The sequence below is a fragment of the Podarcis pityusensis genome, assembly GCF_964106645.2.
Source record: "Podarcis pityusensis genome assembly, chromosome: 11".
NCBI lineage: Eukaryota > Metazoa > Chordata > Lepidosauria > Squamata > Lacertidae > Podarcis > Podarcis pityusensis.
The window spans coordinates 3,590,071-3,612,187 of record NC_138036.1 but is presented as its reverse complement, the minus strand read 5'-3'; the positions used below and the strand labels follow the sequence as shown (position 1 = coordinate 3,612,187).

General features: G+C 46.1%; 1 protein-coding gene and 1 long non-coding RNA gene across 3 annotated transcripts; one reads left to right on the top strand and one right to left on the bottom strand.

Moving 5' to 3' along the window:
• Nucleotides 1–589: 589 nt before the first annotated feature.
• On the top strand, nucleotides 590–20,428 carry LOC308458732 (maestro heat-like repeat-containing protein family member 7). 2 transcript variants are annotated; one of them, XM_080973654.1, is made up of 13 exons: nucleotides 590–723; nucleotides 2,032–2,127; nucleotides 2,960–3,064; nucleotides 5,005–5,140; nucleotides 6,011–6,129; nucleotides 7,701–7,850; nucleotides 7,984–8,138; nucleotides 8,957–9,133; nucleotides 11,609–11,758; nucleotides 12,811–12,936; nucleotides 14,247–14,335; nucleotides 15,695–15,760; nucleotides 17,119–20,428. In XM_080973654.1, exons 1-8 carry the CDS (start codon nucleotides 604–606, stop codon nucleotides 8,967–8,969), a joined length of 894 nt encoding a protein of 297 aa, XP_080829780.1. In that variant the 5' UTR covers nucleotides 590–603; the 3' UTR covers nucleotides 8,970–9,133; nucleotides 11,609–11,758; nucleotides 12,811–12,936; nucleotides 14,247–14,335; nucleotides 15,695–15,760; nucleotides 17,119–20,428. The 2 variants fall into 2 exon arrangements, with proteins under 2 accessions (XP_080829780.1, XP_080829781.1); XM_080973655.1 differs by lacking the exons at nucleotides 15,695–15,760; nucleotides 17,119–20,428 and having other exon boundaries at nucleotides 14,247–14,743.
• On the bottom strand, nucleotides 2,523–2,986 carry LOC308458803. Its single transcript, XR_013977680.1, has 2 exons — nucleotides 2,909–2,986; nucleotides 2,523–2,751 (listed from the first exon to the last, which is right to left on the bottom strand). It is a non-coding gene; the product is annotated as an uncharacterized lncRNA (long non-coding RNA).
• Nucleotides 20,429–22,117: the final 1,689 nt, after the last annotated feature.

The following is a 22,117-nucleotide window of genomic DNA, read 5'->3' as shown; positions in this document are numbered from 1 at the left end:
CATATGTATCCATGTTTGTTAACTGATGTTGTTAAACAATTTTTTAAAAAATAGAAAATTACACTGAGTTTTAGCACATATGAAAAACGTAAAACAAATCCTTATTTCCTCAGGAATAGCCTTGGACTATAATGCAACTAAAATAGAAAACTATCTTTAGAAAGATTTTTCCTCCAAAAGCATTTTACTTTAAAAATCCAACTTAAATTTTAAAAAATCTGATTTAAATCATAGAAATCCTATTTAAATGTTTAAAAATCAATTTTTTTTTTTAAAAAAATATCATTGATTTTTATCCACCCTGGTCTGATGTTGTGCAGCGTGAACTAGGATTCCTCAGCCTGATGCCCTCTAGATGTCCTGGACCATATGCTGGCTTGGGGAAGCAGATAAGGCTATCAGTGCAGTATCTGTAGACAGGAAGAGGAACCAATCAATAAAATATATTTGGTAGGGTGACTTTGACCCCAAGAAATGTTGCATGCTTTTTTCTTTAACTTGGGCATTGCAACTGATGGTTCCCAATATCTGGAAACATTTCAGAACCTGATATTGTGCAGTAAATGTTTTTGTCACTGTATTGTGAGTGCCGTGAGACCACCTATGGACTCCATGCTTCGGTCTGAGCTAGTGAAGAAAAGCATCAAGAAGGTGTTTTCGTTGCCGTCCTTGAAGCTTACAAAGCTCAAAGCCGGGAGTCCCATGCAATCATCACAGAGCCAGGTGACTGGACCTCCTAGGGATATGAATGGAGGAAAATGGGGTTGCCAGGTTAAAGGATTTGAGGGCAGAGAGTCTGGGCCGTGTAAGCTACAAATAATGCTACCACAGACACTTGACCCATCACAATGATGTAACAACCAGAGACTTTGGGTGTGTATTTTTGATTTTAATCATGTTTCAATATTAACTGCATTTAACCTTTGGCTAGAATGCATCTACAAATGATTCCTGCATGCCTGCATTTTGTGATTCTCATGCCTCCCTCCTACACTGCATTTAATTTTCTTTCTTTGCTTGTTTGTTTATATGCTGCCCACCTGACTGGGTTACTCCAGCCACTCTGGGCGGCTTCCATCAAATTAAAACACAGCAAGACATCAAATATTTAAAACTTCCCTATGCAGGGCTGCCTTCAGATGTCTTCAGAAGGAAGTATAATTATGTATCTCTCTGACATCTGATAGGAGGGTGTTCCACAGGGTGGGCCCCACCACCGAGAAGGCCCTCTGCCTGCTTCCCTGTAACTTCCCTTCTTGCAGTGAGGCAGCTGCCACAAGGCCTTCTCAATAAACAACAACAACAACAGCCCCCTCTGAAGATTTGATTGCTATTGCAACGGAGGTTAAAGAACGATAGTTAGGGCCAAATGGTTTGGGACACCCCAAGGAAGTTGAGCCCAGTGTGGAGTCCTGTATCTTTATATCCCATGACCTGTAACCTTTCTTGATGTATGTCAAAGAACGTTTGATGTTTATGACTCTGAGCGCTGTGTTTGAACCCCTGCATAAGATTTGTTACGAATTTGCTGAGCAGCTGGAGGACAAGGCTGCCCTATTGCAGTAGCCCTAACATACTGAAGCTTGCTGCGATTCTCTTGTTTCTGTGTGCCATTCAAAAGGTGTTCCCTCACCTGGGCAATGGACAGGTGGTATAGAAATAAAGTCTTACCACAACAGCCCCCCCCCCCTTTGGCTCTTTCCCTCTTTTCTCATTCTGGCTACGGGCTGCAAAAGTACTTTTCTTTCTTTATAAAGAAATAGAGTTGAAGAATGTGTGCTTCTCCAGATGTGCTGCCATTGGCCCCAGTCAGCATAGAACCATAGAATCGTGACAGGTGGCCATCCAACCTCTGCTTAAAAACCTCCAAGGAAGGAGGGGGCTGTTGAGCTCACGTCTTGCTTGTGGGTTTCCCACTGGGTCATTGCTTGGCCCCTGTGGAAAGGGGATGCTGGACTAGAAGGCTCCAGGGCACATGGGATTTCCACGGGGGTCTTCAGCTTTTAACTGTTTTTGCTTCTCTGCTTTCAGGACTTTTATCAGCAGACGGTCAACGCCTGCCTCAACATGCTCACCAGCTTGCTGTCAGAGGCCCCCTCTCTGGAGGCGCTGCAGGATATATTAGTGGTAAGGGAGCCCCCAAGATGTCAGAGCAGGGGGAGGCAGCAGATCCTGTTGAAATTATTGCACAAGGGGCATCTGTGGCCAGCTCACAGGTTGTGGATGCTGGTGGTGAAATGGGCCTCTGTTCTGCTAGGAAGGCTTGTGCAAGGCACACATTCGTTTCCTTTCAATGATAAGTCCTCTGCTGATGGCATTAGGGGAAGGGCTGTGGCTCAGGGGTAGAGGTTCTGTTTTGCATGCTCAAGGTCCCAGGTTCAATCCTCAGCATCACCAGGTGGGGCTGGGAAAAGAAGGGCCAACTGCCCATCATCATTACCTGTGGCTAACACCAAGGTTGGTGGATCAACGGCTGGGCTTGGTCTAAGGATGCTTCCTGCATTCCATGACTATGGCTGTGGTGAGGTGTATGTTGTATTATTGTAATTATCACAAACACACAAATGACAAATCGCAGGGCGGTTCACAACATGAAAATGCAAATGAGAACACAAAATACACAATAAAACAAAAACAAACCAAGAGCCAATTAATTTCTAATTCTATTAATGTTCAATGTGTTTCATTTAATGGCTTCTTTTTTCTACATCTCAAGTTGTTCTTATTTTGTTTGTAAGCTGTCTTGAGTCCCTGTCAGGGAAAAGGTGGGGTATAAAACAACAACAAAGTAGAACAAATTGCAGCAAACTTTCTCCTTTACAAAACAACCCCTTTTTGCAATTTGTCCCCTCTATGGTCCCGGCATGATTGATCCAGCCAGTAGCCAAAGCTTTGTGAATTTGCACACCTGGATTAATGGTTGTCCTTCCATGTGATGATGATTATTTCTCTCCCGCAGCACACAAATGGCTGGATTGACTCCACAAAAATCTATGAGCGCGAAACAGCTGTCAAGAGCACCAGCTTTCTAATGAAATATGTTTCCGAGCATTTGGACTTTGATGTGAGTGACCAAGGCTTAACGCTGCAATTTCATATTTGATTTTTGTAAAATGTATTAAATTTCTATACTGATCTTCATCTGAGGATCACAGGGTGGTTTACAATATAAAAACACAGGAATACAATAACAGATCATTCCGATTAGATATCGCAAATGGGTCTTTGGCAATAGGCTTTTCGTTTTTGTTTTCAACTTGTTTTTAACTTGTCAGATTTTATCCGGAAAGGGTTAGCTAAGATTCAATGGAGGTAGGTTACAGGGTGGGATACAGGCTAGCATTTATACTGACACATTTAGCATTTATGCTGTGTAAGACACTGTGGTGTAGTAGTTAGAGTGTTGGTCTGAGACCTGGGAGAGACCTGGGTTCAAACTCCCCCGCTCAGCAGTGACTCTGATTGAGTGTGACCTTGGAGGCCTGCGACTGCCTCTTGGCCTAACCTCCCTCTCAGGATTGTTGTGGGGGTTAAATGAGAAGGAGGAGGAGCACCTTGAGCTCCCTGGAGAAAAAGCTGAGAGGTAAATGCAATAAAATAAATAATAAAATTAAAACTTGCATATGTTGTGTGCCTCGAGGGAAGTGATTCATTAGTGAATACAATAATAACTGGTACTAATCAGCACCGATCCCACAGGAAAAACCCTTCTGGAAGTATATTCAGGGCAGAATCAGGCTAATCGGTCTAACCCTCGAGCGAATATGAGGGTTGTGTGTGGAAATTCCCTTCCTGACCTATGTAGATCATAAGAACAGAAGAATCGCTTTGCTGGGTTTGCTAAGAAACCCATTTGGTTCATCTTGCTATTTCCAACTTCAGACAGAGGGATGCCTCTTGGGAAATTTCAGCCAGGGTGTTAAATTGATTCTGCATCTGTGCATGAGATATATAATAACATAGCAAGTTAGCATCTCTCCCCCTTTCCCTCTGGTTTAACAATACTCCCATAGATGTTCTCCGTGATCAAGCTGCGATATACAAATTCCTGATGTCCTGAGGCAGCCTGGACCTCAGATGGTCAGGGCTTTGTAAATGACTAGAAGGACCTTAAAGTTGCCTCAGAAATAGATGGGCCGCCAATGCAGCTGTTTTAACAATGGTGTCCCATGTTCTCAGCCCGAGGCCCCCACCAGCAATCTGGCCACAGCACTCTGCACGAGGTGGAGCCTGTGAAGCAGATCCAAGGGCAGACACCCCCCCCCCCCAGAATACATTGCAGTAATCTAGCCTTGAGGTTCCCAAAATACAGACTACAGTGGTCAGGCTATCCCTGTCTAGGAAGAGCCATAGTTTGCAAACCAGACAAAGCTGGTAAAAGGCACGCCTAGCCCTAGAAGATATTTGGGTCTCTAGCTGCCAAGGTGTGTCCAGGGGTACCAGAAACTAGACAGGTAAAAAGAGACTTGGTCTACCCAGGATTCAAGCATGTTGCTTTTATGAATTGTGCATTTCTGTATACCTTTTCCCGTAACGTCTGCGTTTTGTTGTGGTGGTTTGGAGAACTGCATTGCCAAATTTGTGGAAGCGAGGATTTTGAAGGAAAGCCTATGTCTTGGTTGGCGTATTGCTTTGGAAAGTTCAGGTGTGAACTAGATGGATTTTCCCCTGCTCCCCAAAGCAGTGTGCCTTGGCCATCCCGGGGAAGGTGCCAGCCAGTGCTATTTTCCTAGAAAAAGAGGTGCCAGGACTCACCATGAACTCACCTCCCTCATTCTCTTATAATGGCAATAGCGCCCACCTGAGAGGTGCCAGAACTGAGTTCCAGTGAGTTCTGGCTGGGGGGAAAGCCCTGGGGCAAGCCTTGGGTGGGCCACCTAAGCCCAGATCTCTTGCCCTGCGCTCCTCTGCCACCTTTGCTGCCTGAAAGCATGCCAGACGGTTTTCTCTTGCTGGGCTCTGTGGGACGAGGGCTGACTGTGCATCTCTGTCTCCACCTCCTAGATATCCCCGGATTTCCCCCTTCTTGGACAGCTGGTGGGGCTCTTGTCCCTTCACCTCGCAGACAACGTGAAGGAGATTGGTCTGCAGTCAGCGGAGGCCTTGTACCATCTCCATTACATCATGATAGCCAAAATGGGTGAGGGGGGTGCTGGGAAAGGGGGTGTTTCTTGCAAGCCGCAGGGTGGGAGATCTGCAGCCCTCCAGAGGCTGCTCCAACTCCCATCATCCCTGAGTGTTGCCCATGCTGGCTGCTGCTGGGGGTGATGGGAGCTCAGGAGGGCCAGAATTCGTGCCAGCCCTGGCCTAACGCAAACACCCCATTGGCCAGAGACGAGAGGTCAGTCTGAGGGGAGGGATTCACTGCTGAAGAAGACAAGAAAAGCCGCCTGGATCAGACCAGTGGCCCACCCCAGTCCAGCATCCTGTTCCCCCAGGGGTTGACCAGATGCCTCTGGGAAACCAGCAAGCAGAATTCGAACTCGAGCTCTTTCTTCTCCTGTGCTTTGCTGCCTCTGACCGTGGAGGCCGAGCATAGCCATCCTGGCTAATAGCCATGGGTAGCCTTCTCTTCCATGAATTTGAAAGCCATCTTGGTCCGTGGCCATCAGTGCCTCCTGTGGCAGGGAGTTCCAAAGTTGAGCTGTGCACTGCAAGAAGGAGGACCATCCTGAAACTTCAGTTTCATTGGAGGTCCAGGAGTTCTCGTGTTAAGAGGGAGAGAGAGAAAGCTTTCTCTCTCTCCACTTTCCCCTTGCCATACATTGTGTCTCCTCTTCCTCACCATTTTTGTAAACAGAAAACCCCCCAAATGCTGCGACCATAGAGCTCTGCAACCACCCCAGTCCTTTTGGTTGCCCCCTTCTGAACCTTGCCCAGTTCTGAATTATAATTTTTGAGGTGAAATTGAGAATCGTTTTGTGGGTCGCAGTGGGGAAACGGGGTTTGTGCAGGGAGCACTAATGCTGTGTTCTTTTGCCTGCATATCCCCATCCCTGACCCCGTTTAGCTAAGAAGGTGGAGATGAGGCATAAGAACAGGAAAGGCAACGTGGTCAAATGGTTCCGAGAAGACTTCTTCATCCCTGGGCCCGCCATCTTCTACACCGACATCTCCAAAGTGGCCAAGGTGGGTGTGGCTTTTTGGACTGTTTCTTGCTAAGGCCGCAGCCAGCTCTCAGTTAGCAGCCCACGCCTTCTAGGGGATGAGGGAGAGATTCAGAGCAGTTCACATTTAATGCCAAAGCTATCAAATCCATTCGCAACCTGCGTCTGCGCACGCGCGGGTTGCGATTCAGCACTTCTGCGCATGCACAAAGCGGTACTTCCGGGTTTCGGTGGTCCGCAAGGTGAAAAAACGCAACCTGAAGTGGTTGTAAACCGAGGTATGACTGTATTCTAAAAGGTCACATTACACAAAATGATAGATAGATAGATAGATAGATAGATAGATAGATAGATCCCAACCCCAAACTACTCAGGCACTGCCACAACTGAGCCCTGGATAGAGATCTGTATACATTACAAGCTGCAACCTGCCAGGCCAATGGATCCTGCAGGAGAATTGTGGAGTAGCCCTAGCTGTGCATCTGATGGGCCACTGCGGTGAGGAGAGCTGCTTCCCTGCATGTCTGACCTTTGCTGGATCGAGGAGAGGCAGTGTGGTGCAGTGGCTAGAGAGACTGACCAGGTGCTGGGAGACCTAGGCTTCAGATCCCCACTCAGCCAGGAAACTCATGAGGTCAGTCACGGTCTCTCGGTCTAAACTACCTCATGAGGATAAAATGGGGAGGAGAGAGAACCATACATTGCCACCTTGGGCAGAAAAAGAGTATGAAAAGTTGACCCATTTGGTGCCCGTTTCATGAGGCACTGCCAAGCCAATGGGCTATGCCAGGCTTCCTCAACCTCGGCCCTCCAGATGTTTTTGGCCTACAACTCCCATGATCCCTAGCTAGCAGGACCAGTGGTCAGGGATGCTGGGAATTGTAGTCTCAAAACATCTGGAGGGCTGAGCTTGAGGAAGCCTGGACTATGCTAACATTGTGGTGGATGTTTTTGACGTATATTAAGAAATAAACACACAGCCTGCAGGTTCCCACCTAATCTGACTTTGTTTGGCATTGATTGATTATATAACTGATATCCACTATTACTTGCCCTCTCTGTTTCTGCAAGAACAGTTATCTTATTTTCTAGTCTGACTTTAGATTGTTTCAATGTCATAACCAGTTTTAGATGGGGATCAAAAATAGGAAGGCGTCACCTGACTCTTAGTTTTGTTTGTTGTGAAATCTTTCAATTACAGTGGTACCTCAGGTTACATACGCTTCAGGTTACAGACTCCGCTAACCCAGAAATAGTGCTTCAGGTTAAGAACTTTGCTTCAGGATGAGAACAGAAATCGTGCTCCGGGGGCGCAGCAGCAGCGGGAGGCCCCATTAGCTAAAGTGGTGCTTCAGGTTAAGAACAGTTTCAGGTTAAGTACGGACCTCCGGAACGAATTAAGTTCTTAACCTGAGGGACCACTTTACTTAAATAAACATTTAAATAGAATCAGGATTGGAGAGTTGGAAGGGATCCTGAGGGTCATCTCAGGCAGAGTGGATGTGTCTTTCACTAGGTTTGTCCCTTGGACTACTGAAAAGTGGTCAGATGCGGAGCAGAAGAAAACTCCCTCGTCTTTCTTCTTTGTGCCAGGCTTTTGGGGAGCACCTCACGCCCAGCCAGATCAACGAAGTCGTGTTGAAGGTGATTGACAACCTGACAGTGGAAGACAGAGTTGTCTCTCAGGCTGCAGGGAAGCTGCTGAGTTCCTTCCTTGAGGAATGTGGGATGGACATGGAAGATGTAAGGCTCAAAATGGAGGCAGGGGGGAGCAGGTTTCCTCTAAATTAAACGTTCTCTTCGGATGTAGAATTAGCTATTTTCTAGGGATGTTCACCACACTTTCTCATTCTGGTCTTCTTTTATCTTCATCCAGCTGCCCATCGTTGTGAAGGAGATTTACAACCATCTCCACAGAATCCCTGACACCCGCACTAAGGATGAGACACTCACAGCTGTAGTCAACCTTGCTGCGAAGCGCCTGAACCCGGTCGTAGATAGCCTGTTGGACTGCTCACTGGAGTGTGATGAGTAAGGGCCTCTTAGAGATGAGTGTGATATGGGGGGATATATCCATTTGCCTGCAAATCTCAGGGTGTCTCAGATGCCCTGCATAACCTGCGATCCACCAAGCCAGGCCAGAGCCCATCAGCCATGGATGGAGATTTCCCAACTCTGGGGCATCTCCCAGGTTTTTCAAGTAGAGCTGCCAACTTTTTGCCCTCGGGAAGCTGCTTCCTCTGTAGGAATGAGGCTTTCATCCACGCTGTGAAAAGCAGTACCCACTGTGGCTCAAACCTCTCTTCAAGATACAGGTGGAAGCCATGTCAGGTTTCCCACACACACACCTTCTGGACAGGGAACAAATTCTGTTTGGGTCACGTTTAAGTGAGAGCTTACATCATTTGCAGTTTCCAAAATGAGAACTGTCGTATTTCAAAATTCGCACTATTCTGAATTTGTTCTGCTGTAGCCTTATTCTCAGGTGCAGACCAGCATAGGGAGGAAGCTGCCTTCAAGTGAGTCAAGCCAATGGTCTGGCTACCTCAGGGTTGCCCACACTGACCGGCAGCAGCTCCCCAAGGTTTCAGGAGTCTCTCCCAACCCTGCGTGGAGATGCCAGGACTTGAACCCGGGACCTTCTGCCTGCAAAGCAGACGCTCCCGCTCTGGCCCCTTCCCCTACTGGAGGCCCCCACCCTGCACAAGGACTCAGGAGAGAGCACCCGCTTGGGTTGTTTACTTTTGTGTAACGCTTACGCTGTGGCTTTTTGGGTGCAAACTGCGTCTGCGTGCACTGACTTCTCTGCCGTGACCGTGTTCCCTCACCTGCTTCCTTGCTTCCTTCAGGAAGAGTCCTTGAATCCCTTCATCTCACCCCTGATCAACTGCGCTTACAATCCGGACAAGAGTATTGCCAAAGAGTCCATTAAGTGCCTGCAACTCATGTTCCACCACTTGGATGGGGAGGAATACAGCTTGGCCGGCTGCAGCCTTTACCTTCAACTCTTGAAACACTTCAATGATGTAAGTCAACAAGCCTACTCGAAATGGACTTCCTCCATGCCCTGGTGCTTCCCAAACATTTGGGGGGGGCTGCCCCTTTGGTTCCATAGCCTCATCCCCAGTGCCCCCTACACTGTGAAAAGAATCACAGTGGTACCTTGGTTCTCAAACTTAATCCATTCCAAAAGTCCATTCAAAAACCAAAGCGTTTCAAAACCAAGGTGTGCTTTCTGCGGACTGTCTCGCCGGAGTGGTGCATGCTCTGGTTATCTCCCTCTTGGACTACTGCAATGCACTCTACGTGGGGCTACTTTTGAAGGTGACTCGGAAACTACAACTAATCCAGAATGCGGCAGCTAGACTGGTGACTGGGGGCGGCCGCCGAGACCATATAACACCGGTCTTGAAAGACCTACATTGGTTCCCAGTATGTTTCCGAGCACAATTCAAAGTGTTGGTGCTGACCTTTAAAGCCCTAAACGGCCTCGGTCCAGTATACCTGAAGGAGCGTCCCCACCCCCATTGTTCTGCCCGGACGCTGAGGTCCAGCGCTGAGGGCCTTCTGGCGGTTCCCTCATTGCGAGAAGCAAAGCTACAGGGAACCAGGCAGAGGGCCTTCTCAGTAGTGGCGCCCGCCCTGTGGAACGCCCTTCCAGCAGATGTCAAAGCGATAAACAACTACCTGACATTCAGAAGACATCTTAAGGCAGCCCTGTTCAGGGAAGTTTTTAACGTGTGATATTTTACTGTATTTTTGGTTTCTATGGAAGCCGCCCAGAGTGGCTGGGGAGGCCCAGCCAGATGGGCGGGGTATAAATAATAAATTATTATTATTATTATTATTATTATTTCCCATAGAAAGTAATGCAAAACGGATTAATCCATTCCAGACTTTGAAAAACAACCCCTAAAACAGCAATTTAACATGTATTTTACTCTCTAATGAGACCATTGATCCATAAAATGAAAGCAATAATCAATGTACTGTACTATAAAATAAATAAGACAGTATTGTAGATGATAAAAATTAAAATAATTTTTTTTCTTACCTGCACTGATGATAGTCATTGTTTGGATGGGGGGCTTTTATCCATTTCCACAGTCACACAATCAATCTATCAGTAGCTGAACTGGGTTCCACACAGTCACAAAGACTAATTAACCGAAAAAGCCTCAAAAACAAAAATGTAAAAATAAATAGTAAAAACAAAAGCGCCAAATACAGTGGTACCTTGGTTCTCAAACTTTAATCCGTTCCGGAAGTCCATTTGACTTCTGAAATGTTCAAAAACCATGGCGCGGCTTCTGATTGGTGCAAGCTTCTGATTGGATGTTCAGCTTCCGAAAAACGTTCAAAAACCGGAACGCTTATACTTCCAGGTTTTTGGCATTTGGGAACCAAGGCATTTGAGTACCAAGGAGTTTGAGAACCAAGTTACGACTGCATTCAGAATAGAGGTTTGCACGACCCACTAAGGAAGATGATAACACAAAATCGAAATTCATTTTTATCTTCCTTCCTTCCTTCCTTCCTTCCTTCCTTCCTTCCTTCCTTCCTTTCATCTTCTTTCTTCTCTCTTTTCCTTTTGTTTTCCTTGGTGTCCTTTGCTCAGGGCCATTAATTATTGGGCTCTTTGAGCATGGTCAACGGGGGAGGGGGGCAACTGCCACTTCAATCAAGTAAATAAATAAATAAAAATACTTAATTAACTGACCAATCACATCACAGATAGCTTGGTTCTTCTGCCACACACCCCTCCCCAACATAAATACTGCCCCACCAACATAAATCCTGGCTACGCCCATGTTGGGCTCCAAGGAAGGTGATGACTTGTTGGTGAAGGACCCTGAGTGAGAGACAGGGAAGGGAAGAGGCTGGGAGGGTTGACCTCTTTCCTGGTGAGACAAGGGTTAAGAGCTGCCCTTGAGAGAAGACTCTGCATTTCTGTTGCTCTTTCTGTTTTTATTTAGATCAGTTTCTTTCCTTATGGAAAAACCTTAATAAAGACTTATAGGAAAAAATAAAGAAGATAATAACACAGTGAAATTCAGAACACCAGCTGCGCCGTCTTGCCCCTGCAATTGAGGGGGCAGGCACTGTGTGACATGCACATGTCATGCACACATGCCACGCCATGTGCCACACACACGCCCCATTTATACCTCAAGCCCCCCTCTGCCACCCCCCCACAAGTGATCCCACTGGCCTAATCTGCGAGACGCCTTGCTTCACCTGCACTTCAGGTGACTTTGTCTGCCAGCAGGTGATGCTGGAACAACTTTAGATGCACCAAGATGAACTCAGGAGTTAAGCTCCTTGGCGGTGGCGGGCAAAGGCCACCGGGGTTGGTCCCCTGTTGTGTGGGCCCGGCTAACACCCTCAAACAACCAGACCCGTAGTGAACGAGAAGCGTTTCCTCAGCTAAACTCCCTGAAACGGGTTTGCCCTGCACAGCACTTGGCACTGACTGGCGTTCTCCTCCTCTCTCTCCTCAGGAGGACAATGAGCTCAGCCTTTGCTCCATCATTCTTTTTGGGATGCTGTTGAGGGGCGTGAAGGAAGAGCACAGAAACAGGGTGGAGGACATTGTCATCAGGAGCCTCGTCCCCCTGATAATCCAGCTGACCGACCCTGTGAGCGGAGAGGTAGGTTGAGGCTGGAAGGGCCAATCTGGGCATCGCCTGGCCCCTTTGGCAAACTGCTTCTCCCTGGCAACTGTCGCACGCAGCTGGAACGCAGAGCAATGTTTCTCTGCCTGTGGAAACCCCTTACGATACCAATGCTGGGTGGTCCTCGAAGCATCTGTTGCAGCTGAGAAACTCTCCCCTTTCCTGGGAATTTCCACACGAGGAGCGTTGCTCTGCGTGTTCCAGCAGGGCTTGGAGAATCATCCCATGCTGCCCCACAGATCAAGTAATGCATAGGCTGGTCTTGAATGGGTGGGCCTCAATTGTGCTTGGGGTCTGAGTCATCACCACACCTGAGGTCAGAAAAGTTAGAGATCCTTGCAGATACCATGCTATGGTTGGGATTGCTCTGCAAAAGGTTGGAACCATCAGAGTCATCGAACCGCAGAATCAGAGTTGGAAGGGATCCCAAGGTCCTCTAGTCCAACCCCCTGCAATGCAGGAATCTCAGCTCAAGCATCCTTGACAGATGGTCCTCCAACCTCTGCTTAAAAACCTCCAGTGAAGGAGAGGCCACCACCTTCCAAGGAAGCCGGTTCTGGAAGTCTTCTGATCCAGGCTGGTTAGCTTTAAGGAGTGGAAGCCCTGCAGGGTTGGTTTTAAAACCTGGTCATTAGACACCATCTGAAACATCCAGGTTTGAGTTTTTGGGTTTGGAAGCTAAGCCTGCTGTCACTGTGATCAGCTGACTAGGCCGGCCTGGTGGAGGTTCATTTAGCAGCCAGTAAGCCGAGGGAGGGTCTTTTTCAGGGTGGCTCCTCTCTATGGAATCACTTCCCTTCTGAGCGCAGGTGAGCCCCTACATTAGTGGCGTTTTGATGCTTGTTAAAAACCTAGGTGAGCTCTCAGGGTTTAATTCCCAGTGGGCTAGTTGTGTTTTTAACCCTACCTGGGTTACTGTCTGCATTTTATTTGCATTGCTGCCTCAATGCAGATATGTATATTTTCAAAGCTGTTGCAAGCCTAAGGCTTGATGTGAAGTAAAATGTCACCCCTCCTTTCAATTCTAGGAGTGTCGAATTGTCCTTAACACAATTGTCACCTTCCTGAAACTGGGGGAGCTGCCCTTTGACATCTTTGAGTCTGTGCAGCAAGACAGACTCTACCACAGATTCTCAGTTATCTGCAAGTACATTGTGAGTAAAATTAACATGGTCAACTGTTCCCTCCAGACTCTTTCACCAGATTTCTTCAGAGGAGAAGAAATTTTCCCACCATTTCTTAAGTTTGGGACTCACTTACTTTCCTCCCAAACTGTGTGTGTTTGATGTGGGCAGTGGGAGTTGCAGGCTTATTTTATTCTACTGCCTGGCTACTATCATATTTTGTATCCACCACAATGCCCCAGATCACGGCTTGGGTGAGGAAGTGGAAGAATATCTAGATGAAATTCTGCAAAATAGACTCTTGAGAAATGGGTGTGTGTGTGTGTGTTTTGATTTTTCTTAGACAGATGCTGTGCAACAGCTGCAGCACTCCTAGCGGCTCATCCCTCTCTCCCTCTGCTAAATTAACCCCCCAGTTTTATGCCATTGTGGTGTATTGATGTGCATCTCCCTGGATCAGCTGTGGCTGCAGACCCTCAAAGTGTCCCTATTTTCCAGGGACGTCCTTGTTTTAGAGAAGCCATCCCAATTTCTGGTTTGATCCTGGAATGTCCCACTTTTCCTTAGGATGTCCCTATTTTCACTGGAGAACTGTTGGAGGGTATGGAGTTATCCGACCTCTGAGCCGTCTGAAGGAATCCTGTATATCAAAGTTTTTTAACGTTTAGTGTTTTGTTATGGTTTTATGTGTGTTGGAAGCTGCCCAAAGTGGCTGGGGCAACCCACTAAGATGGATGGGGTATAAATAGTCAAATTATCATTATGGAATTTGGCGTCCCTCATTTCATCAGAGAAATGTTGGAGGGTATGTGGCTGCAGCATCTACCTTCTCATCTCCTTGTGTCTGTATCTGTTGCATCAGCCGGCCGCAGCCACCAGCTTGCCCTTGCCTTCTTCACCACAGATGTCTTCTAAGACGTTTTGTCACTATTATCTAGGTGTAGCACAGCCGCAAACAGAGGCCCAGCAACACTGCCACATCCACAGTTATGCTATGGAACTCACTGCCACAAGACGCACAGCTGGCCACTAGCTTGGATGGCTTTAAAATAAGATTGGACAAATTCATGGAGGGTGGCTCTGCTCTGATTCCATAGTTCTACCAACTAAACCAACTAAAATTTTCTGTGCTCTTAATACTTGGGCATGAAGTATGATTCTGCCTTATATAAAGTCAGTAGTGTTACTGTGGGTGGCCAATTCAGAAATAATGAGGTCATACTTTTCAAGTATTGTTTGGCCACCACGAGGGATAGAAATGCGTTAAGAAGCTGGAGTGTTATGAAAGACTAATCTGGCACCTCGGTTGCCTTCCTGTCTACTCCCCCCCCCCCCCCCAGTTGTGGAGATACAGGCAGAGGTTGCCGGACATGCTCACGCAGATGATGGAATACCTAAAGAGCAGGCGAGGCGGCGACCATATTGATAGGTAACTGAAAACAAGTCTCTTGAGAGGAAAGGGGATTTCAGGGCATGAGCCAGAAGTGGGATTTCAGCTGGGAAACCTGGAGACGGAGAGGCAGGGATGCAACTCCAGGTGTCATGCGCTGCCTAACTCTGTCCAAAGGAGAGCGCTAAAGGGAGGCTGCACCCAGAAAGCAATTTCTTTCCACCAATTGCCCACAGCAAGTCAGGCGCTTCTCCATTGTTGTTGTTGTTTACCTGACCCATGCCCCAAGGTCCCAGGGTGGGTTACCACTTTTAAATACAGTGACTAGTTTCTTGCGATTGGTGCACCGCGCACACTGGAAGTGGCCTGAAAACGTCACCGAAACATCGTTAAGATGTCACTGAAAGGGCAGAGCAAGGGTCGAATGGGGGTGGGGTACGGCAGGGCGGAACAAGGGTGGGGTGGAATGCTTTACCAATGCGTGTGGGGGTCTGGAACATAACTCCCACGCAAAATGAGGATTGTGAGGAGATTTCACTCCTCCCATATCCAAGAATCTCCTGAGGAGTCTGCTGATTCTCCAGAAAGGAGGAGGCGTGTTCTGCTCTCTACTTATTCTGCTCCAGCACCGAGTCAGTCAGTCAGTCAGTGTCAGAGAGAGAGAGAGAGAGACTGAGTGTTAGAGATGGTGTGTAGAGATAAGGTTGCTGCTAAGAGCAGCTGCAGACACTCAGTGCAGTGCAGCATTCATTTATGCTTAGACTCATTAAGCTCTGTATATAGTTGTATAATAGTTGTAGATAGAATAAAGAAGTTATTCTACAGAGCTGCTCTCCGAGTTGTTTATATACTCTGCTAGACTCTGCTGTGCGACGACTGTCTTCTTGTGGAAGTGAATCCGGTGCTCACAACTCTAAGCTGTGAGTCCACAGCACTTTGACCTGTTCCTGTGCAGAAGGTGGTCTCTGGAAGTGCTACCCAGCTCGCCTAGCCCAGTCGGGGCTGAAGTGGATGAGTCCAGTTGGTGGCACTGGCTCAAGGGCGATGCTGACAGATTGCCTGTATTGAAACAGAGACGCGCCCCTCAACCTTTTTGTGCCTGGGGCAATCCCCCCAGTAGCCCCCACTATGCCACACCATTTCCCCTGTATGGAATCCTGGAGAGCCCCTGTTATTCAGTGTAGACAGTCCTGAGCTGGACAGACCAATGCTTTGACCCAGCATCCGTCAGCTTCCTAGGTTCCTACAATTAAACCAGCAAATTGTGAAAGTGATCCAGAAGTTGTTAGCCCCTTCTATAGAGTACCAACAGCCTCTGTGCCTCAGGTCTGATGAATGTTTTTAAGCTGGACCAAGTATCAAATGCAGGAACTGATCGTTTTCTATTGATCTGTCTAGCGTGCAATGCACAGTATATGAAACCCGACTTGGTGAGCACCAAACAAATTGAAGACATTTATCTGGGTAAGGATCAAACCGGCTCTTTTCCTTGCAGGGATCTTTTCACCACAGGAGTACTTTTTCCAATCTCATTAATCCCAGATTATCTCACTTTAGTTACTATCAGCCCCTGCAGTCTCCTTTCCCTTCTGGATTGTGATTCCCATGTTCTTCTAGCCACTAACATGACGGGAAATCTGATGAGTTTGTGCTGGGCAAGAAATTGCATTGGGAAAATATAATATAGGTGGATTAGACCTAACAACAAAAGTTTTGTTTCTGTACACTTGGACTTGAACAGAAACAGTGTTTGTTTCTCTCTCTAACGCCTGGCATTAATTGACCTAGCAATGCCAAGGCGAAATGAATTGTCACAGTAGGGCGTGCTGAATTTTTCAGCTTTCAAAATCAGAAAGCGAGGGGTGCTAAAACGTTGTAACATGACTTGGGAATTCAGATGTTGTTTGGGTGAAATGCATATGATTTGCTTTTGCTTGGTCAGTGAAATGAGTGTAAAATTGCATAGAAATCATTACAAACGATTGCTAGGAACTTAGTTATTTTTATTTCAGTATTAACGTAATTACCTTACATCTTCAGAAGTTAAAATTCTTTGGTTTTTCCGAAAGCCGTTTTTTTTTCTGCTTCTTCATCAGACATAGACTTACCATGCTAAATGTTGTTCAGTCACAAAAATAATCGCAGATTTTAATTCCTCACACCCAAAAACATATTTTAAACATATTTCACCCCATAAAATGGCATGCGCTACCCAGGGAGCCCAGCTCACTTCCCCGGCTGCTTTTCTTTGCCATTGCAACCCCATTGCTTTGCCATTCTCCTGTCCAGTACACCAGCCCCCTCCAGATCTTGTTGGACTACAACTCCCATCAGCCAAAGCCAGCAGAGCCAGTGGTAAGGGGGGGGGGTCCGTATGTGTCACTTCTCCTCATCTCCACATCAAAAAACGGCCAGTCCTGGAAACCTCCTCCACGTAAACAATACTGAGCTCAGCAACCCAATGGGCCTAACTCTGTTCCAGGCAGCTCCTTCTGTCCTTATCATGAGGGGCATTTGCTCCTGACAAGATCTGTCCCTGTCCCTCCTTTGAATTTATCTCTTTAAATATCTCTATGTGATTTATAACCAGCTTATAAGAGGAGGGAGCGATGGCCACCAACTTGGATGGCTTTGAGAGGCAGAAATGCTTCTGAGCACCAGTTGCGGGAAACCACAGGAGGGAACCGGGCTCTTGTGCTCGGGTCCCACTTACGGGTTTCCTGTGGGCGCATCTGGTTGTCCTTTGTGAGAAGAGGACGCAGGACATGGGCCTGATCCAGGAGGACTCTGCTGTGGTTCTCATGTTCCTTCTTCCATTGCAGCTCTCCTGGACCTTCAGGGTGACTTGGACGTGGCTGTGTCAAACGCTGCGGTGGTGGCCAGCGAGGAGCTATTTAGACGCTGCGGTGGTCGGATCAATCCAAAGATTGTACCCAGCCAACATCTCCTGTCCATGCTAAAAACAACATGGCAAGGCAGTGAGACGGAGAATTGGCCTGCCCAGAAGGAGGTCTTCAGAAAACGTGGGCAAGCAGGAGCAGTGCTTCTTGCTTTCCTAGTGCCACAAAGAGCAGCTGCAGGGCAGCTGGGTTTCCATTTGAATTGAGAGCACTTGTAGAGAACTTAATGAAGTTTCTAGACATTGCTTTCTGTGTGGTCTGCCTTTCTCTCTAGGAATCAACCTTTACGCTTCAACTTTTCCCTTTCCACATGCCATTGTTTTTATATGATCATTTTCTCTCCCCTGTCCCCTCCATCCAATGGAGAGCTGATCACACTCAGAAGGGTAGCATCCCTTACACATGCCTGCATACACAGAGTATAGCCTAATGGGCAGGGGGACCTTCCTCCAAGAAAAAAAGGAAAAGAAAACATGTGGGGCTGGGAAGGGGTCTTGAGACAGCTACATGCTTCAGTCATTTTCAGTAATATCTGTCAATTTGATTATACATTGTCAGTCTGCTCCAAATTAAGGTTCAGAATAGTCAGGACTCGGAGACCAATTGATTGATTGATTGATTGATTGATTGATCACACAAAGAGAAACAATTCCTCTTTGAAACACCCTTCTGTTTTCCTGCCCAGTTTTTATCATAACCTCATACCTGTCTGTGCCACTCAGGAAACAAGCTGGGATGCAATATTGGCTTAGGAAATGAAGCAGCGGGAGATGATTTTACTTTTTAGAGGAGTCCCAGAGCAAGAGGAGGAGAATGTAAAAGAGTATTTAATTAACACATTGTCTGAATGGTTAGAAATATAGAGGAGGAGCTGGATGGTTCATTTGACAGGATCTATCATGTTAAATCAAATTTTGTAAAGGTTAGGAAATTACCAGGAGACCGTTTGGTGATTTTTAATTCAAGATCAATTAAAGACAGAATAATACAAACTACCAAAACAGATTACAAACTGGAGGAAGGAAATTCCAACCTGTCTTCTTAAGAAAAATGCATAAATTATAACTTTCTAACAGACGCCTTTGAGAAACAATAAAATACCTTATAGATGAGAAGTCCAAGAAGGAATTTCTTTTACACACAAAAATAAGAAACAGAGATGCAGAGACGTGGACGAGGCACAGAAGTTTTGGAGGAGGTATAAAAAAGAGGAAAAGCTAAACCAATGGTAGGGGAACAGGGAGCAACAGGAGGTGAGGAAGAGGAAACGGCCAAAGATATTACAGGTATTCAAGAAGAGAGAAACAAGATTCTAATTAAAAGATAAATATCAGAATGGCTGATCTCAAGATATTAATTTGGAATGTAAATGTTTTAAATAGTAAAACAAAAAGGAATAAAAGTGAACATGCAATCTTAAAACAAAATTTGGATATAGTTTGCCTACAAGAAACTCATGTGGCTAAAAGACAGAAAAGTGTTGATAAATAAAAGAATTGGAATGGAATTTATAACCTCAGATAAAACAAAGAAAAGAGGAGTGGTATGATACATTAAATCTAAGTTAGACCCGAAACAAGTATTTAAGGATGATCAAGGGAGGATGATAACGGCACAAATCACATCACAAGGTGAGAAGGTGATAGTAATCCATCTCAAGATGAGCATCTAACCTCTCATTGGCTCAGCCCCTGGCCAACAGCAATTCCAGCCCATCACAGACCCCAGGGCGTTTTCAGAACTTCTGTAGCCTCCCTTGAATTTGAAGAAAAAGGATTGAGTTGTATATCATCAGTATACTGATGACACTGCCCCCCAAATCTCCAGATAACCTCCCTCAGCAGTTCCATGCAGCTGTTCAAAAGCATGCCAGATGTAGCTGGTGAGCTGTATTTAGTCTGATGGGCCACAAATTGTGCGTAGAATCTTAGGGAGTCCTGCCCTCTCTGTAGAACCGGCTCCTCTCTGAATTGTGGCAGTCAGCACTTGCTGCTTGTGCTGCAACTTGTACCGCCATTTTAATTTTTTTAAAACTGAGCTTTCCATTGACCTTGCAGCTGAGTTGTAATTTTATTGTACGTCTGTTTTCCTGTACACCAGCCTTGTTGTTGTCAATGAGATGGGGTAGAGAAATATTTTAATAAATAGAAATAGATATTAATAAACATGAAAGAGGTAGCCATAGAGCCTGGTAGTGCAAAACAGCGCCTAATTTATCCTCCCTGCCAGAGGCAAGATCTGCCATGCCCAAATTGCTCATGACAGATGTCTATCGGGCTGTTCACCATCCACCCTATTACATGCAATTAAACCCTTGCCTTAAAAAGAAAATCCAAAAGAGCAGCCAGGAATAATAATAACGAAGTTATAGGTGTGCCTGGAAAGCATTGCACATAAATCATCTTTGTAGAATCAGAATAATTAAAGGCTCATATTCCTCTCCAAAGGACTGCGAACTGGCTCCCCTCCATAGTCAACCAAATACTCCTCCCAAACTGAAGGCATCAGAGGTGATTTATGCCAGCCACTGTACACATAGAAGGTTCAGAATATAGGATATTTCACCACCCTTATCTCACCCTGCTTCCCACGAATTTTTTGAGGCTCCCGTTTTACAGATCGGAAGAACTGAGGCTAAGAATCAAGCCTCACAAGTTGCCCAAGGCTGATCCCCTCTGGAAATGATTCAACAGGTTCAAAATGTCCACCCTAAATTCTGCTAAGCCTTCCATCCACAGCCAGGGATCTATTTCAGAACCTGGAGACCCATGGCTCCACAAGGACTTGTGTGGTTGGCAAAGCCAGTCATCTCTGGAGGAGCATAGAATACTGACTTACACAGAGTTACACCAGGTAACTCAGTTTTGTCAACCCTGACTGGTAGCAGCTCTCCAGAGTTTCAGAATTTCCCAGCCCTGTCTGCAGACTGGAGCTCTGGTTTTTGGCATGCAAAGCAGATCAGTCAGCCAGTCAGTCGAATTTAGAAACCATCGGCCATCAGGAAAATACAAACAGCACAGAAATGCATTTTGCCACAGGAGGTCCCCAGCAAACAGGACCCACCCCCTCCATGTTGTACACTGAAATTCTTTCTGATCCATTGACTAAGGTGAACATGGAAGCTTGCTATGTAGTGTAGTTATCCCAATCCATCAACAAAGAGCAGGATTGTACAGGGAACAATATAGCACACAATGAACAATATTTCCCACCTCTTCCTAGCCACAGATACAGAAACGATGATTTGCAGGTGCTTTCCACCCAAATTATTTTTCGCTCCATAAGACGCACCTAGTTCTTAGAGGAGGAAAACAAGAAAAAAATTATTCTGAATGAAACAGTGGATGTATTATTTATGTGGTTCATGCTGTGGCCACAGACATGCTATGGTGAATTTGGGGTGACCCAATGCAAAAATCCTGAGGATCCATGTGCTTTTACCTCCCCCCTCCCAGGCAGCCTCCTTTATCTCTAGAGTCCCTTATGTCCCTCCTGATCCCTTGCCGATCAGCTGCTCAGCGGCTTTATTTCAATTTTTTAAAAAAATGATATTTATTGAGAATTTTAAAACTACAAAAAAGAACAAAGAAAAAAAGGAAAAACAAGGAAAAAACAGATAACAATTAAACAATACACATCAGAATCAAAAAACAAAAGCAAAACACATAATACATCAAAATCAAAAAAGAAGAATAAACAAAAGAAAATTTAAAAACAGATCCAGTATTCCCAAATCCTTAACTGTCTGTCAGGGAACTGCCATCGGAGCTAGAGGCGGAGGGAAGGCTCCAAAGGGATGCAGGAGAGGGTCCCAGTAGGGAGAGAGGCAGCCCATCTCCTGGGGAAGGAAATCAGCATAACACCAGTGGAGAAGGGGGGCAGATGGGGGAATCGGAGAGGAATCTCCAAGACTCTTCGCCGGAGACCAGCAGGGAGAGCACAGGTCCTCCGCTGCCCACACCCTCCCTGCGCAGAAGACTTCCGCGCAGGTAGAGTAGGAGTAGACTTGGCGTCAAACAACTTTTATGCTGGAAAAGGTTTAAGAAACGCCCACTGACGGATTCTGCCAGCGACTGAGACAGTCACGATGCTGGAGGCTGTTCAGTCAGAAAGGGTTAACCAGGTAACCTAGCCAGGAGTGGCGGCAATTTATGCACGAGCAACCCCTAAAACCATTACACTGTCATTACCTTATTTCATCGACCTCCTCACACCTCCCTTTTTTGTATTCTAGTTGTTAATTATCTCAGCAAATCCTTTCCATCTTTCATAATATTCTGTCATTAAATTACCTATATCTATTTTAACTTTATCTTACCATAAAAAACCCTAAAACTTAAAACTTAAATCTTATTTATACCAACTTCTCGTAACCGTAACATATTCTTACATAATTCTTTTTAACATTTCTGCTAAAGCCAAATAATTTCGTTCCAACATTCTTCTAATACTCATTAATTTTACAAAACTTTCCTAAATAATTTTTTAAAAACTTTCTTCCAATCTTCATCCAACGTCTCTTCCTCCTGGTCTCGGGTTTTGTCAGTCCTTTCTATCCCATCCATCTAGTTCATTAACCTGGTAGCCTTATGTCCGAGGCCCTTAAATCTCTTCCATGTCCCTTCCGCAGGTCTTCTTCATATTTATACCTGTACTTTATTTTGTCTTCTGCTCCATTCACTCGTGGAGACTCCAGCTTGACAATATTTTTGTCCCTTCTCGACAGATCAGCCCCTTTTCCATGGTCAACACTGAACTCCATGTGGTATTTAAAAGCATATTTCAAGGTCCCTCCAAAGTTAAGGGCCCCCACGACTCCAAACTCCTCCCGGCCCAAAGCCAGACTTGAAAGGTCAAAACATCCCTGCATAGGGGGGTCTATCCAGCCCCCCATCTCCAAGCCGAGCAAGACTCTATCTCT